Source organism: Lepisosteus oculatus, chromosome 7 (assembly GCF_040954835.1).
Source record: "Lepisosteus oculatus isolate fLepOcu1 chromosome 7, fLepOcu1.hap2, whole genome shotgun sequence".
NCBI classification, from domain to species: domain Eukaryota; kingdom Metazoa; phylum Chordata; class Actinopteri; order Semionotiformes; family Lepisosteidae; genus Lepisosteus; species Lepisosteus oculatus.
This window is the reverse complement of record NC_090702.1, coordinates 609,936-622,816: the sequence shown is the minus strand read 5'-3', so window position 1 is coordinate 622,816 and position 12,881 is coordinate 609,936. Positions and strand designations below refer to the sequence as shown.

The 12,881-nt window shown below is 48.3% G+C and overlaps 2 protein-coding genes across 6 annotated transcripts; both read left to right on the top strand.

Moving 5' to 3' along the window:
* The first annotated feature begins 1,463 nt into the window (after window positions 1-1,463).
* Window positions 1,464-10,987, top strand: LOC107075352 (E3 ubiquitin/ISG15 ligase TRIM25-like). Of its 2 annotated transcripts, none has more exons than XM_069191880.1 (6): window positions 1,464-2,153; window positions 2,751-2,846; window positions 2,997-3,230; window positions 3,382-3,538; window positions 4,670-4,729; window positions 10,890-10,987. In XM_069191880.1, coding segments are annotated over exons 1-6 (1,137 nt in total). In that variant the 5' UTR covers window positions 1,464-1,565; the 3' UTR covers window positions 10,892-10,987. The 2 variants fall into 2 exon arrangements, with proteins under 2 accessions (XP_069047981.1, XP_015208840.2); XM_015353354.2 differs by lacking the exon at window positions 10,890-10,987 and adding an exon at window positions 5,379-6,565.
* On the top strand, window positions 7,081-12,458 carry LOC138240701 (tripartite motif-containing protein 16-like). Of its 4 annotated transcripts, XM_069191864.1 has the most exons (8): window positions 7,215-8,825; window positions 9,269-9,364; window positions 9,515-9,748; window positions 9,900-10,059; window positions 10,165-10,224; window positions 10,665-10,724; window positions 11,004-11,140; window positions 12,181-12,458. In XM_069191864.1, the coding sequence occupies exons 1-8, from the start codon at window positions 8,244-8,246 to the stop codon at window positions 12,295-12,297; spliced, it is 1,446 nt and encodes a 481-aa protein (XP_069047965.1). In that variant the 5' UTR covers window positions 7,215-8,243; the 3' UTR covers window positions 12,298-12,458. The 4 variants fall into 4 exon arrangements, with proteins under 4 accessions (XP_069047962.1, XP_069047963.1, XP_069047965.1 ...); XM_069191861.1 differs by having other exon boundaries at window positions 7,081-8,825; window positions 9,272-9,364; window positions 11,004-12,273; XM_069191860.1 differs by having other exon boundaries at window positions 11,004-12,273.
* Window positions 12,459-12,881: the final 423 nt, after the last annotated feature.

The window sequence follows — 12,881 nt, the reverse complement described above, 5'->3', positions numbered from 1 at the left end:
GACACACTCAAACCCTGACACACTGATACACAGGCACACTCAAACACTGACACACTGACACAGTGACACATTGACACACCACCAGACTGACATAATCCTGTGTTACTCTGTCTGCAGACACTCTGTCTTGACATCATAGTCAGAAACCTGCAGGTTCTGCCCACAGACCCGGAGAGCATGTTGTTCTGGGGGCTGGAATTCTGCTGGATCTCCCTGTCCTGGGAGAGTGTTTTGGACCCTCTGTCTGCTGGAACAGCCTCGGTCCTGATACACTCGGTCCAGATGTGGTTCTGCTTTACATCGGCCTGTCATGAACAAAACCTTATGGAGGGATGAGTGATCAGGCTAAGTGGGTGACATAAACTGACTTTAGGTGGGTTTTGACATTACCTAGACAAAGGTAGAAAACACTGGTTGATCGTGAAGAAGTCAGCAGGGAGCTGTTGCTGAGTAAATCAGGAGAAATCAGCTCTGTCCAGGCTCGTCAAGGGGCTGAGATTTAACTGACACCTGCGGATTTTTCCTGCCTCCCTCACCATCTCGCTGTGCATGGGGACAAGATGGGGTGGCGTCCTCTCCCTGGCAAATTAACCTCTGTTACAGCGGTGTTGGATTTTTTAATTAATGCTCTGAGGTGCAACATTGGTATTTTTAAAGATTTACTTATATTTCTCTACCCATTATTTGCTTTGTGAAGATCAGCAATGGTTTGCCTCATTTCCTTCTTTAGATCTTGGAGCTTCCCCGTGCCGATGGATGAGAACAGGTTTTTCTGTGTGTTTCATCATTTCTATACCCAGGGAAACAGGAACTCACTAACATTCACACGTTAGCACCTTAAGACAAATAATATATTATTTTTTCAGGTGTGCTTGATTGTGTTTGAAGGGATCTTGAAGGGTGCCAATAATTTTGGCATCTATGTTTTTTTCAGGTAAAACAGCATTACTTGTTTACTGTTGAACCTTGAGTTGAAAAAAAGTTTTAGAAAAAAAGGACAAGTATTCCCCTAACATATGAGTATTAAATATCTGTCATTATCCATGTGGTTAATTTTATGATGACTTTTTTCTTCATATTTATCAAGGGGCTACAATAAGTCCAGAGTCCACTGTATGCTTTGTCAGCACTGCAATTCATCGGTCATGCCAATGAAGCTGTTTGAACTGATATATGAAAAAGGTACAGTATAAACTGGTGTGAGTTGGTTCTCAGTGAAAGAGTTCATAAACATTCTTTTAGAGTGTCCCAGTGTCTAAGCTACCACAATGGTTAGGATTATTGAGAACAAAAGCTAGCGGAATGACTCCACATTTATCTCTGCACAGGACTGACATCAGTTTATCAACACAACCTCTCTGTCACCTGAAACCACACCCCCTCTCAAAATGCACCTCCCACAAGACCCTGCCTCCTTCCAAAACACGCCCCTTTGTTTCCTCCTCCTAACCACACCCCTTGCACTCTGCAGATCCAGGAAGTGAGACTCACAGATCAGTTTCGCTTTTCTTAAAACAGCTTCACTACTGCTGCTCCTCTCTGTGCAGTTTTTACTCGTCAGGAAAATGGCAGAAGGCGGTATCTCAGTTTCCCAGGACCAGCTCAGCTGCTCTGTGTGTCTGGATCTGCTGAAGGATCCAGTAACTCTTCCCTGTGGACACAGTTACTGTATGGGCTGTATTAGAAACTGCTGGGATCAGGGTGATCAGATTGGAATCTACAGCTGCCCCCAGTGCAGACAGGCCTTCACCCCAAGGCCTGTTCTGGGCAGAAACATCATGCTGGCTGAAGTGGTGGAGAAACTGAAGGAGACAGGGCTCAGTGGTCCTCCTGCTCCCAGTCCTGCTGGCCCTGGAGATGTGCTGTGTGATTTCTGCACTGGGAGACAGGTGAGAGCTGTGAAGTCCTGTCTGGTGTGTCTGGCCTCTTACTGTCAGACTCACCTCCAGCCTCACTATAATATAACTCCACTGAAGAGACACAGGCTGGTCAATGCTACTGGACAGCTGGAGGAGAAGATCTGTCCAGATCATCAGAAACTGCGGGAGGTTTTCTGCAGGACGGACCAGACCTGCATCTGTCTGCTGTGCTCAGACTACCAGCATAGAGACCATGACACAATATCAGCTGAGAGTGCATGGGCAGAGAAAACAGTAAGTGCTTGAAACCTCATGGCCAGCAGCTCCAGTATAAATATATAAATATACTGTAGTTAATCCTAAATCAGTCTCAACATTTTCACTACTGTTTTTTGGCTTTAATACGTAGAATAATACAAAAACTAAGAAACTCTCCTAAATGACTGGTCATTTCAGATATGTTGATTATTTAGGCTTATTTTTATCAGACCTCATGTTATAGTTTGTGTATTCTCTTGTATCGTGTGTGTTATTGCAGCACAAGTCAGAACAAGGTAAGGATAACAGCCCCTCTCACTGTCTACTAACACAGTCTCCCACCTGGTGCAACTAAAACATCACTAATCACGTCTAACGTTGTCTTTAGGGTTGTCCTGACTACTGTATGGTACAGCAGACTTAACACTGCAGCATCAATGTGTGAACAGACACAGGTTCCTGTGGTGAGGATACAGTGCAGGAAAGATCCCCTCTGTTTCCTGGACCTGTCTGAGTGGAAACACGTTTCTTCAGGGGTGAAATGGAGAGTTTCTGGCTCTAGACAACAGTGCAACGTCTTTAAACAGTAGGTTCCTCTGAGAAACATCACTGTGTCTCTGTGTTTCTCCGCAGAGGCAGTTGAAGGACAGACAGACAGAATCTCAGTGGAATCTTGCAAGCAGAGAGAAGGAGCTGCAGGAGCTGAGACAGGCTGTGGACTCACTCAGAGTGGGTATTGACCAGAGGAGTGGACACGCTGACGCACATTCCCACAGCTGGACACTGGACACACCAGTACCCTGAGGAAACACCACACACAGTAGAGTGTAGTTTGAGTGTTGTCCTGTGTGATAATCCACTGTGTGTCTCCTCCCTCAGAGCTCTGCACACACTGCAGTACAGGACACTGACAGGATCTTCACTGAGCTGATCCGCTCCATTGAGAGAACACGCTCTGAGCTCACACAGCTGATCAGAGCCCAAGAGAGGGCTGCAGTGAGTCAGGCTGAAGGACTCCTGGAGCGACTGGAGCAGGAGATCGCTGAGCTGAGGAGGAGAGACGCTGAGCTGAGCCAGCTCTCACACACAGAGGATCACATCCATTTCCTCCAGGTAACAGCACTGCTCTGGGACTCTCTGCAGTCCAGAAGGGAGTCTCTCACACAGAGCTCTCCAATGGAGCTGCTCCTGGCTTCTCCCCAGGAATGTGTGCTGGAGCCCAGTGTGTTTGACTGGAAACTCCTCTCTCTCCTCCCTGTTACAGAAGTTCCAGTCTCTTTGTGTCCCAGCTGGAGCTGGAGACTCAACCAGGGTCTCCTTTAAGAAACTGTCCTTTGAGGTCACAGTGAAAGCTGTCTCTGGACTGAAAACACGACTGGAGAGAGTCTGCAAGGAGGAATTAGTCAAGATCTCCAGAACCAGTTAGTAGAGAAACACACCATGAAGCTCTTCTTGAAAGCTGCTAATTTCGCTGTGTTATGGGCTGTGTCTTTATTTTATATTGATTTCCTTTATCCTCATGGAGAGTCCTGTGTTCCCAGATTGGCTGCACTCAGATAGAGTAAAATATAGAGAGACATTATATATATAGCTATTAAATCTAGTTATTATAAAATAGATTATATTTTATAACCTTTTATCCAGTGCAGTCGTGGGAGAGCCAGAGTCTATCCCAGCAAGCAGCGAGCACAAGGCAGAATGCATCATGGACAGGGCGCCAGGTAGACACACAGACACATACGCAGACCAGGGCCCGTTTTCACACAAACCAATCAACTCACATGCCTTTGGACTGCGGGAGGAAACCGAGCACAAACGACGTACAAACTTCACACCGATAGCACCCCAGGAACTGACCCAGGGCCCCAGTACTAGGAGGAGGTAAAGTCACCCAAAATACTTCCTAAACAACAGAGACCACAGATTTCATAAACAGGTACAGAACACTGGCCCTGGAAAACGAGCTGCCACACGATCCACCTGTCCAGCACCTGTGACTCACCTGAGTACAGATCACTCCTGGATCAGCTCCAGTCCTGTACCAGAGCACGTCCTCATCCTGTTCTGTCAGGGGTGTGCGCCTGCGTTCCAGCCAAAGGCATCCCTTACTAGAGTCGAGACAGACTAAATCGCTCTCACCCATCTGCTCTCATATAAGACTCCTGATGGCACCCAGAGGCTGGGTGAGTTTCACCCATTCCCAGGACTCGGGACCAGTCCTCCTGATTTGGCAGCACTAAGTGGCCATCTTGGCTCAAGGACACTCCATGGACTTGAGCCAAGATGGAGGTTCCCCCATGGAGGGACCTCTTACTACATCTTACAGGTTGTTCCTGTATGAAGAACTTCTTAATCAGAATAAATCCTAAAATCATGCAGAGATAGGTTCTGCACTTCATGATTGGTATCTCAGAACTAACTTCCCTTAGTAGATATGGAAAATGCTTCCCAGTCTCACTGATGAGAACGCACCTCCAGATAAGTCTGGCTAGTGCTACGTCTGTCCTAGGTTCATGCAGAAAATGAAATGCTGTTCCCCTGTCTCTTTCTAGGGACCGAGATCTGCTGCGTACAGGAGCCCCAGCCCAGGACCAGAGCCCAGTTTCTGAGATGTAAGTGTTTTTGTACACGGAAAGACACAGTATTTACTAGAACAAAGCAGCTTTGAGGTGCTGTCAGGTTGACCTTATTTAGTTTATTTGTAATGAAAGTGAATGAACATGTTATGTTCCTCGTACTGTCATTTTTGTGCCAGGAGAGACAAGATGAGATGGATTAAATAGTACGAATCTTTGAATAAACCGAGAGCAGTATTGCCCAGTGTTCCTAAGTTTACTTGACCTGTTTTGAGTCGAGTAGCTCAACATGACTGAACACGATGTGTCACTAAGTTTGTGCAGGACAGATGAGGTGACATACAATTTCATCAAACAGCGAGCAGAGAATGAAAATGTCTTTAAAAAAAATGTTCTGCCGACCTGAAATAGCAGCATCAACAACAGACAGCATTGTGACCCTGAGCCGGGTCCCATCCCCCTGTTGATAACGGTGCCCCTCGAGTCCTCGTGTACTTGAAGTCACACTGGTGCTACGTCACAGAAGTGCGGACTTGGAGGAAGGGCTTAGTGCTCAGTGCAAGAACTGGGACACGGCCTTACTTTTTTCTGGACTGTGGGGGTGGGACTCCAAAAATGGAGATCTGCTCAGGGATTGGTCTGTTCTGCCTGTCTGTCCCCTGACTGTGCTCTTCTCTCCAATCAGATGCCTGTCAGCTCACACTGGACCCCAACACAGCGCACGGGGACCTCAGTCTGTCTGAGGGGAACAGGAGGGTGACATTAGACTTTCAGAACTCATCATACCCAGACCACCCTGAGAGGTTTGACTCAGAAACCCAAGTGCTGTGTAAACAGAGTCTGTCTGCACCCCGTTCTTACTGGGAGGTGGAGTGTTCTTGTAGTGTGTTCAAAATAGGAGTGATGTATAAGAGAAAAAGAAATGAAAAGGAATGTGAGTTAGGAAATAATGACAGATCCTGGTGCTTATATTGTTATGTTGGTCATTACACAGTTTGTCACAATGGCAAAGCGACTGATGTTGGTAACAACTTCTCCTCCAGGATAGGGGTGTATGTGGACCACAGGGCTGGACTTCTGTCTTTTTACAGCGTCTCTGGAGACACAGTGAGCCCCATCTATAGTCTCCGCGCCACGTTCACTGAGTCTCTCTACCCAGCGTTCTGGATCTGTGTTTGTTGTACTAAAATGCACATGGCTCTGTGCCACCTGCCATAACCCTCCGCTTTGTGAAACTATCGAGAATAGTTTGAGGGTGAACGGAAACCAAAGGTGACGTACAGCACCACCCCTGGAGCACACAAGCCGAATCTCAGACCAACCCGTACCGTTTCCACAGGGGCGTGGGCTGTGCATGAGGACACACCGGCCTCCTCATTTCTCCCTGGATCTCAGTCCTGATCCCGGGATGTTGATGTGGGATGTTTTTAATGACCTGTTCTATCTTAAACAATAATAAACAACAAAATATGTTATAATGTGATGTAATGTGTTCCTGTCACTGTAGAGTCAGTTTCCTAAACAAAAAAATATAACCAAACATAACAGAGCAGCATATTTTTAAAATTATTTTATAGATTTAGACATTTTTAGTTTGTTTTTTTTACTCTTCTTTTTAATGTTCATGTAATGCAAATTGTGTGAATTCGTCTGAATGTATTCACATTGGCGCAGACCACTGGTGAGGGGTAAAAGCGCTTATTTCTTGCATCTCACTGTTAAACTTTAGTTTGATCACATCCAGCCTTGCTGCGCTGCCGGAAAAAAACAACAACAACAACAACAACAACAACAACAACAACAGCATGTTCTGCAGGGTTAACTCGTGTCAGCCCGGGAAGATCATACAATAAACGTCCCTTTTTTAAAGAGTTGGCGCTTTCCTGTTTTTATTATGCAAGCGTACGTGCAGCTCAGCGTTTCCTGCAACCTGAAATCGGCAGGCACGGACCCCACATGCCAGGTTCTCCAGGTGCACTCTTGCCCTCCAGGTGCGGGATGCTCCGAATCCCCCCGGCTCGTGTTCTGACGCTCCGCCTGATAAAGAGCCGCGGTTTACCGGCACATCGGTGTGTCCAGCCGAGCCGGCACAGCGCCTCCGAACCCCGGGAGCTGTAGGCTGAAGGCTGACTTCTCTCTCCAACACACGGTTTCAGGGTATCAGCTCGCCGTGTTGTCTTATAAGGTCACGGGGGGGTGTTTTTCTGACCACAGGCGGCGGGTCTGTATACCGCGAATCAAAGGTATTTCAGCGGGGTGTCACGCCGAGTTCGTGCACGGAAAGACTCCGTCACGGTTCCACGCACAGTGTCAGTTGCTGTCACAGTTACAGACAATCCCGTGCGAGTCGACTGAGCGCACCCAGTCCAGCCCAGCCCGCAGGAAACCAACAGAACCTCCCTCGTCCGCCCCCCTCTCCCAGCTTGCATGATTCATTTCCTTTATTTGCCAGCAGCACTCACAGGCCGTCAGGAGGAAAAATAAAAGCGCGCACGTTTGTGATGTCATCGGAACGGGACGGCCCTTAAAGGGGCCGCGCACGTCCCCGCCAGTCGGCAGGGGGAGGTGACCTACTGTATCTTAAACGGGCAACGGTAGGCAGAAACGTCAAGCGCAAAAGCACATCCTAAGTGTAGAAACTCCTCCAAGCAACAGCCCCTCATAAAAAAAAAAACGCTGCTTAGTGCGCGGCCCTGATTTGGACCAGCCAGAAGACCAGACGATCAGTTCAGACCAGCCGCTCTGGATGACTTGATACTGACGAATCAGAAAGGAGAATTGTTTCTTATGAGGAAGATATTGGGTTAAATGGGGGGAGGAGAAGGACCGAGAGTTTCAGCAGTCAATAAAAAGAAAATATCCACTTTGGGGATTCCTCTCTGTCTGAACCAGACTGACCCCACCAGTGACCAGCACACTGCCCACACTCCACTGGTCACAGTGTGTGTCTGTTAGGACAGAGGGCTTCTGCAGGTCTCTCCCGCCCTCAGCCAGCACAGTAGCAATCCTGAGGCCTCTCCTGCCTGAGGAACAACCCAGACGCTGTGGAGATGTTCATACACCCAGCTGGACTCACACAGAACCACCCATGGAAATGAGTTTCTGTGCATCACAGGGGTCAGAAAACCATGGCGATGTGTTCTCTACAAGGTACCAGACTCAGCACAGGCCTCCAGCAAGAAGCGCCAGGCCTCTGTATTTTTAATTCTGTCCTTGTCCGAACACGTTCGCACACGGGGACAGACTCTGACGCTCCTGGCTCTGGACTAAATGCAGGAGGCTCTTATCTGAAAACTGGTTTTGCGTGCAGAGTTTTGCCTTCTTACAGAATGTGGATGTTCTTGAATTGCAGGAGTATCTGAAACTCGCCAGACGTCCTGTGCAGAAAGAGTTAAATTCCAAGAGTGTCACCTGTCGATCCTGTTAGTCCGCCGTCCCTCTTTTCCTCCTTGTCAGACCTCTTGCGTTCCCAGCAGTCTGAGGCGTCTCACACACAGGAGGTTTGTTTCTCTTCCAGCAGGTTCTGTTCCGCCTTCACCCGAGGAATACAATGGCCTCTAGTCTGTGGACAGAGGACCGGTTCAGCTGTCCGATCTGTCTGGACATCCTGAAGGATCCAGCAGCTCTTCCCTGTGGACACAGTTACTGTATGGGCTGTATTAAGAGTCACTGGGATCAGGACGATCGGACTGGAGTCTACAGCTGCCCCCAGTGCAGAGAGACCTTCACCCCAAGGCCTGCTCTGTGCAGAAACATCATCCTGGCTGAAGTGGTGGAGAAACTGAAGGAGACAGGGCTCAGTGGTCCTCCTGCTCCCAGTCCTGCTGGCCCTGGAGATGTGCTGTGTGACGTCTGCACTGGGAGACAGGTGAGAGCTGTGAAGTCCTGTCTGGTGTGTCTGGCCTCTTACTGTCAGACTCACCTCCAGCCTCACTATGAAGCTGCTCCACTGAAGAGACACCAGCTGGTCGAGGCCACAGGACAACTGCAGGAGAAGACCTGCTCCACTCATAACAAACCCCTGGAGGTTTATTGCTGTTCTGATCAGAGGTGTATCTGCATGGTTTGTGTAATGGACCAACACAGAGGCCATGAAACTGTCTCAGCTGCAGCCAGAAGGACTGAGAAACAGGTGAGGACTCTGAGTCTGTGCTTGGAACTGATTGAAGAGTAAAGAGATATTAAGAAAGTCTGATAGATTTCTGTGTTTTGATTGAACATTTGAGCACAACCCTTGCTGTTTCTAAACATATGATGTCTTGTAAGCAAAGATTCATTCTGAAGCTTGTCTTATTGCATTTTATGAATGCTAAATTTACAGTAGGTCTTGAGTTTTTGTATGAACCCTCTAACAGACAGTCCAATACTATAGTGTCAACATATTTCTTACGTTGTCAAACTAATTGCAACAGTCTGGTTATGTACGTTAAGTGTTAAAATAGTTAGGAATAGGAATAAGAATATTTTTTGTTGAAATAATGAGATTGTTGGGTTTGTGACAGTAAACTTTTCCAAATATGTTACAAGGATGAGTGAAATAAGTTGTGTAAGACATGGCTGTGTGTTTCTCCACAGAAGCAGCTGGAGGTGACACAGAGACAAACCCAGCAGAGACTCCAGGAGAGAGAGAAGGAGCTGCAGGAGCTGAGACAGGCTGTGGACTCACTCAGAGTGGGTATTGACCAGAGGAGTGGACACACAGGCACACATTTCCACAGCTGGACACTGGACACACCAGTACACTGAGAAAAAAACACACACAGTAGAATGTAGTTTGAGTGTTGTCCTGTGTGATAATCCACTGTGTGTCTCCTCACTCAGAGCTCTGCACACACTGCAGTACAGGACACTGACAGGATCTTCACTGAGCTGATCCGCTCCATTGAGAGAACACGCTCCGAGCTCACACAGTTGATCAGAGCTCAAGAGAGGGCTGCAGTGAGTCAGGCTGAAGGACTCCTGGAGCGACTGGAGCAGGAGATCGCTGAGCTGAGGAGGAGAGACGCTGAGCTGAGCCAGCTCTCACACACAGAGGATCACATCCATTTCCTCCAGGTAACAGTACTGCTCTGGGACTCTCTGCAGTCCAGAAGGGAGTCTCTCACACAGAGCTCTCCAATGGAGCTGCTCCTGGCTTCTCCCCAGGAATGTGTGCTGGAGCCCAGTGTGTTTGACTGGAAACTCCTCTCTCTCCTCCCTGCTGCAGAATTTCCAGTCTGTCTGTGTCCTTCCTGGAGCTGGAGACTCACCCAGCATCCCTGTCAGACCCCACTTCTCACCTGAGGCTGTGAGGAGAGCTGTCTCTGGACTGAAAGAGCGAATGGAGGATGTCTGCAGGGAGGAATCAGTCAAGATCTCCAGGACAGGTATCTGCTCAATAACTAGTCAACACTTCAATCAAGAATAAATATACTGCTTTTTACTGCAGTACAATCAGCCCTGATGAGACATGTCTCTCTGTGTCTCCCCAGTAAGTGACGTCTACAATCTGCAGACTCCAGAGCCCAGGACCAGAGCAGAGCTCTTACACTGTGAGTCTGTTTTCACTCCAGCTGCCCACCGAGAGATACCTGGAGCTCAAACACAGCAGAGACACACTCTGACACACATCATATCTGAGTGCAAGTTGCAGACAGAAACTCTGTGGTTCAGTGACTCTACATGTTTGGAGAAGATCTTGTGAAATACAAACCAAAACAGCTCCAGTGTTCAGGGAATCAGAATTTTCACAGGAGAGTCAGGAACAGTAGATCTGGTCTGCCTGCCTGTCCTCTGACTGAGCTCTTTTCTCCAATCAGATGCCTGTCAGCTCACACTGGACCCCAACACAGTGCACAGTTACCTCCGTCTGTCTGAGGGGAACAAGAGGGTGACCTGGACAATAGAGGAACAGAAATATCATGATTAGGAATGTGACAGTTCAGTCCTTATCAATGAATTCAGTTATTTCCTTGTGTCTGTGTCTCCCCAGTGAGTGACATCTACAGTCTGCAGACTCCAGAGCCCAGGACCAGAGCAGAGCTCTTACGCTGTGAGTTTGTTTTCACTCCTGCTCCCCACTGAAAAATGCACTCACACACACTTAGAGCTTAGAAACTCAGAAACCCCAGTGTGTATCGTACTGGGCTGTGGGGGAGGGACTCTAGTGGAGATCTGCTCAGGGATGTCCTCTGACTGTCCTCTTCTCTCCAATCAGAAACCCCAGTGTGTATCTTACTGGGCTGTGGGGGCGGGACTCTAGTGGAGCTCTGCTCAGGGATTGGTCTGTTCTGCCTGCCTGTCCTCTGACTGTGCTCTTCTCTCCAATCAGATGCCTGTCGGCTCACACTGGACCCCAACACAGCGCACAGACACCTCTGTCTGTCTAAAGGCAACAGGAGGGTGACACGCAGTGAAGACCCACAGCAGTACCCCGATCACCCCGAGAGATTTGAGTGCTGGTGGCAGGTGCTGTGCAGAGAGGGGCTGTCTGGGAGTCGTTGCTACTGGGAGGTGGAGTGGGGAGGCTGGGGGGCTGCTGTAGCAGTCTCTTATAGAGCAATCGGCAGGAAAGGCTGGGGAGATGACTGTCTGTTTGGACACAGTGACCAGTCCTGGAGTCTGTACTGCTCTCGGTCCAGCTGCTCCTTCTGGCACAGTAAGACCAGAACTGATATCCCGATCCGCAAATCCCTCACCATAGGGGTGTATGTGGACCACAGGGCTGGAACTCTGTCCTTCTACAGCGTCTCTGGGGACACAGCGACCCTCCTGCACAGAGTCCAGACCTCCTTCACGGGGCCCCTCTACCCCGGGGTGGGGTTTGGGATTAGGTTTGGGGAGGGGGTGGTTTTCTCTCCCTCCTCCAGTGTGGTCCTGAGCCAGATGAAATAGACACAGTGACCCCTGTGCAGCTGGGGCAGCAGGGACACCTGTCCTGTCTTCACCCTGAGCAGAGCACACTGGGCTCCTCTCCCACACACACACACACCAATGCTCACACACACACCAGCTCACACACCAGCTGTCACACACACAGAGCTCACACACAGAGCTCACACACACAACTCACACACACACACACCAGCTGTCACACACACACACACCAGCTGTCACACACACAGAGCTCACACACACACACCAGCTGTCACACACACACAGCTCACACACACACACCAGCTGTCACACACACACACACACACCAGCTGTCACACACACACAGCTCACACACACCAGCTGTCACACACACAACTCACACACACACACACACACACACAGACGTACACTGCACTGGGGGCTATTGTGCTTGAATATGCAAAACTGTTTATTTTTTTCATGATTTGAAATTTGTTTCTGAGTCTTCCATCACTCATTGATATTTTGATTTATTTGTTAAGGTTTTATTTGTATTGTTCAGAAATAAAAATTGCTCTGATTTCTGTGAAGGTGTATTTATAGGTTCGAATAGAGTCCTAAGCTAAAAAAATAAAATGTTCTCTGCTTTTCAGGTTATTGTACCAACAGAGAAAGCAGATACGAAGCAGGGTAGCCTCTGGATTAGATTGTCTTTAACAGGTATAGTCTTAGACCACAGAGTTTTAGGCTTTGAGTCAAACTTTCTATAGAGCTTTGCCTTGCAGCAAGAATGGATTCCTGAAAATATGTGAATTTCTTCTAAATAATTATTATTTGAAAATATGCATGTTAAAATAACACAGAATCTTCTCGGGTGTCTGTAAGTGTGCTTTTAGATGTGAATTAATAAAACTGGTGTTCCTAGTAGTCCCGAGGCTGACTGGGTATTGGGTTAGTGTCTGAGTAGCCTCGGTGTCCCCAGGAGTGACCTCAGTGTAAAATGAAAAATTGTGAAGACGGAGCACGAGAGAGACACACAGCTGCTCTGTGGCTGCAGTGGGGCCGATGGACGGAGCAGTCAGTGTTGGATTGTTACCTCAACATTTCAAAACTCGGAATCCTAAACCGTTTTAAGAAATTAAAAAACGAGCTATTCAGCCGTACAAAGGTTTATCAGTGCAAAGGTAATTTATTAAGGACAGAGAGAAGGAAACACATCTGTACACAAAGAGTGGCGGGTGTCTGGAACAGGGTTCTGAGTCAGGCAGGCGAGACCTGGACTCTGGGCCGGATGAAAGTGTAGACTCCGATCTCCCGAGGGAGCAGGATGGGCGGAACGGCCCCCTCTCGTCGG

Coding starts and splice junctions, on each gene's coding strand:
- LOC107075352 (XM_015353354.2), top strand. CDS start 1,566: ATGGCAGAAGGCGGTATCTCAGTTTCCCAGGACCAGCTCAGCTGCTCT. Junction 3,231..3,381: donor ATCACATCCATTTCCTCCAG/GTAACAGCACTG, acceptor TCCCTGTTACAG/AAGTTCCAGTCTCTTTGTGT. Junction 4,730..5,378: donor CAGAGCCCAGTTTCTGAGAT/GTAAGTGTTTTT, acceptor CTCTCCAATCAG/ATGCCTGTCAGCTCACACTG.
- LOC138240701 (XM_069191860.1), top strand. CDS start 8,244: ATGGCCTCTAGTCTGTGGACAGAGGACCGGTTCAGCTGTCCGATCTGT. Junction 10,060..10,164: donor AGTCAAGATCTCCAGGACAG/GTATCTGCTCAA, acceptor GTGTCTCCCCAG/TAAGTGACGTCTACAATCTG. Junction 10,225..10,664: donor CAGAGCAGAGCTCTTACACT/GTGAGTCTGTTT, acceptor GTGTCTCCCCAG/TGAGTGACATCTACAGTCTG.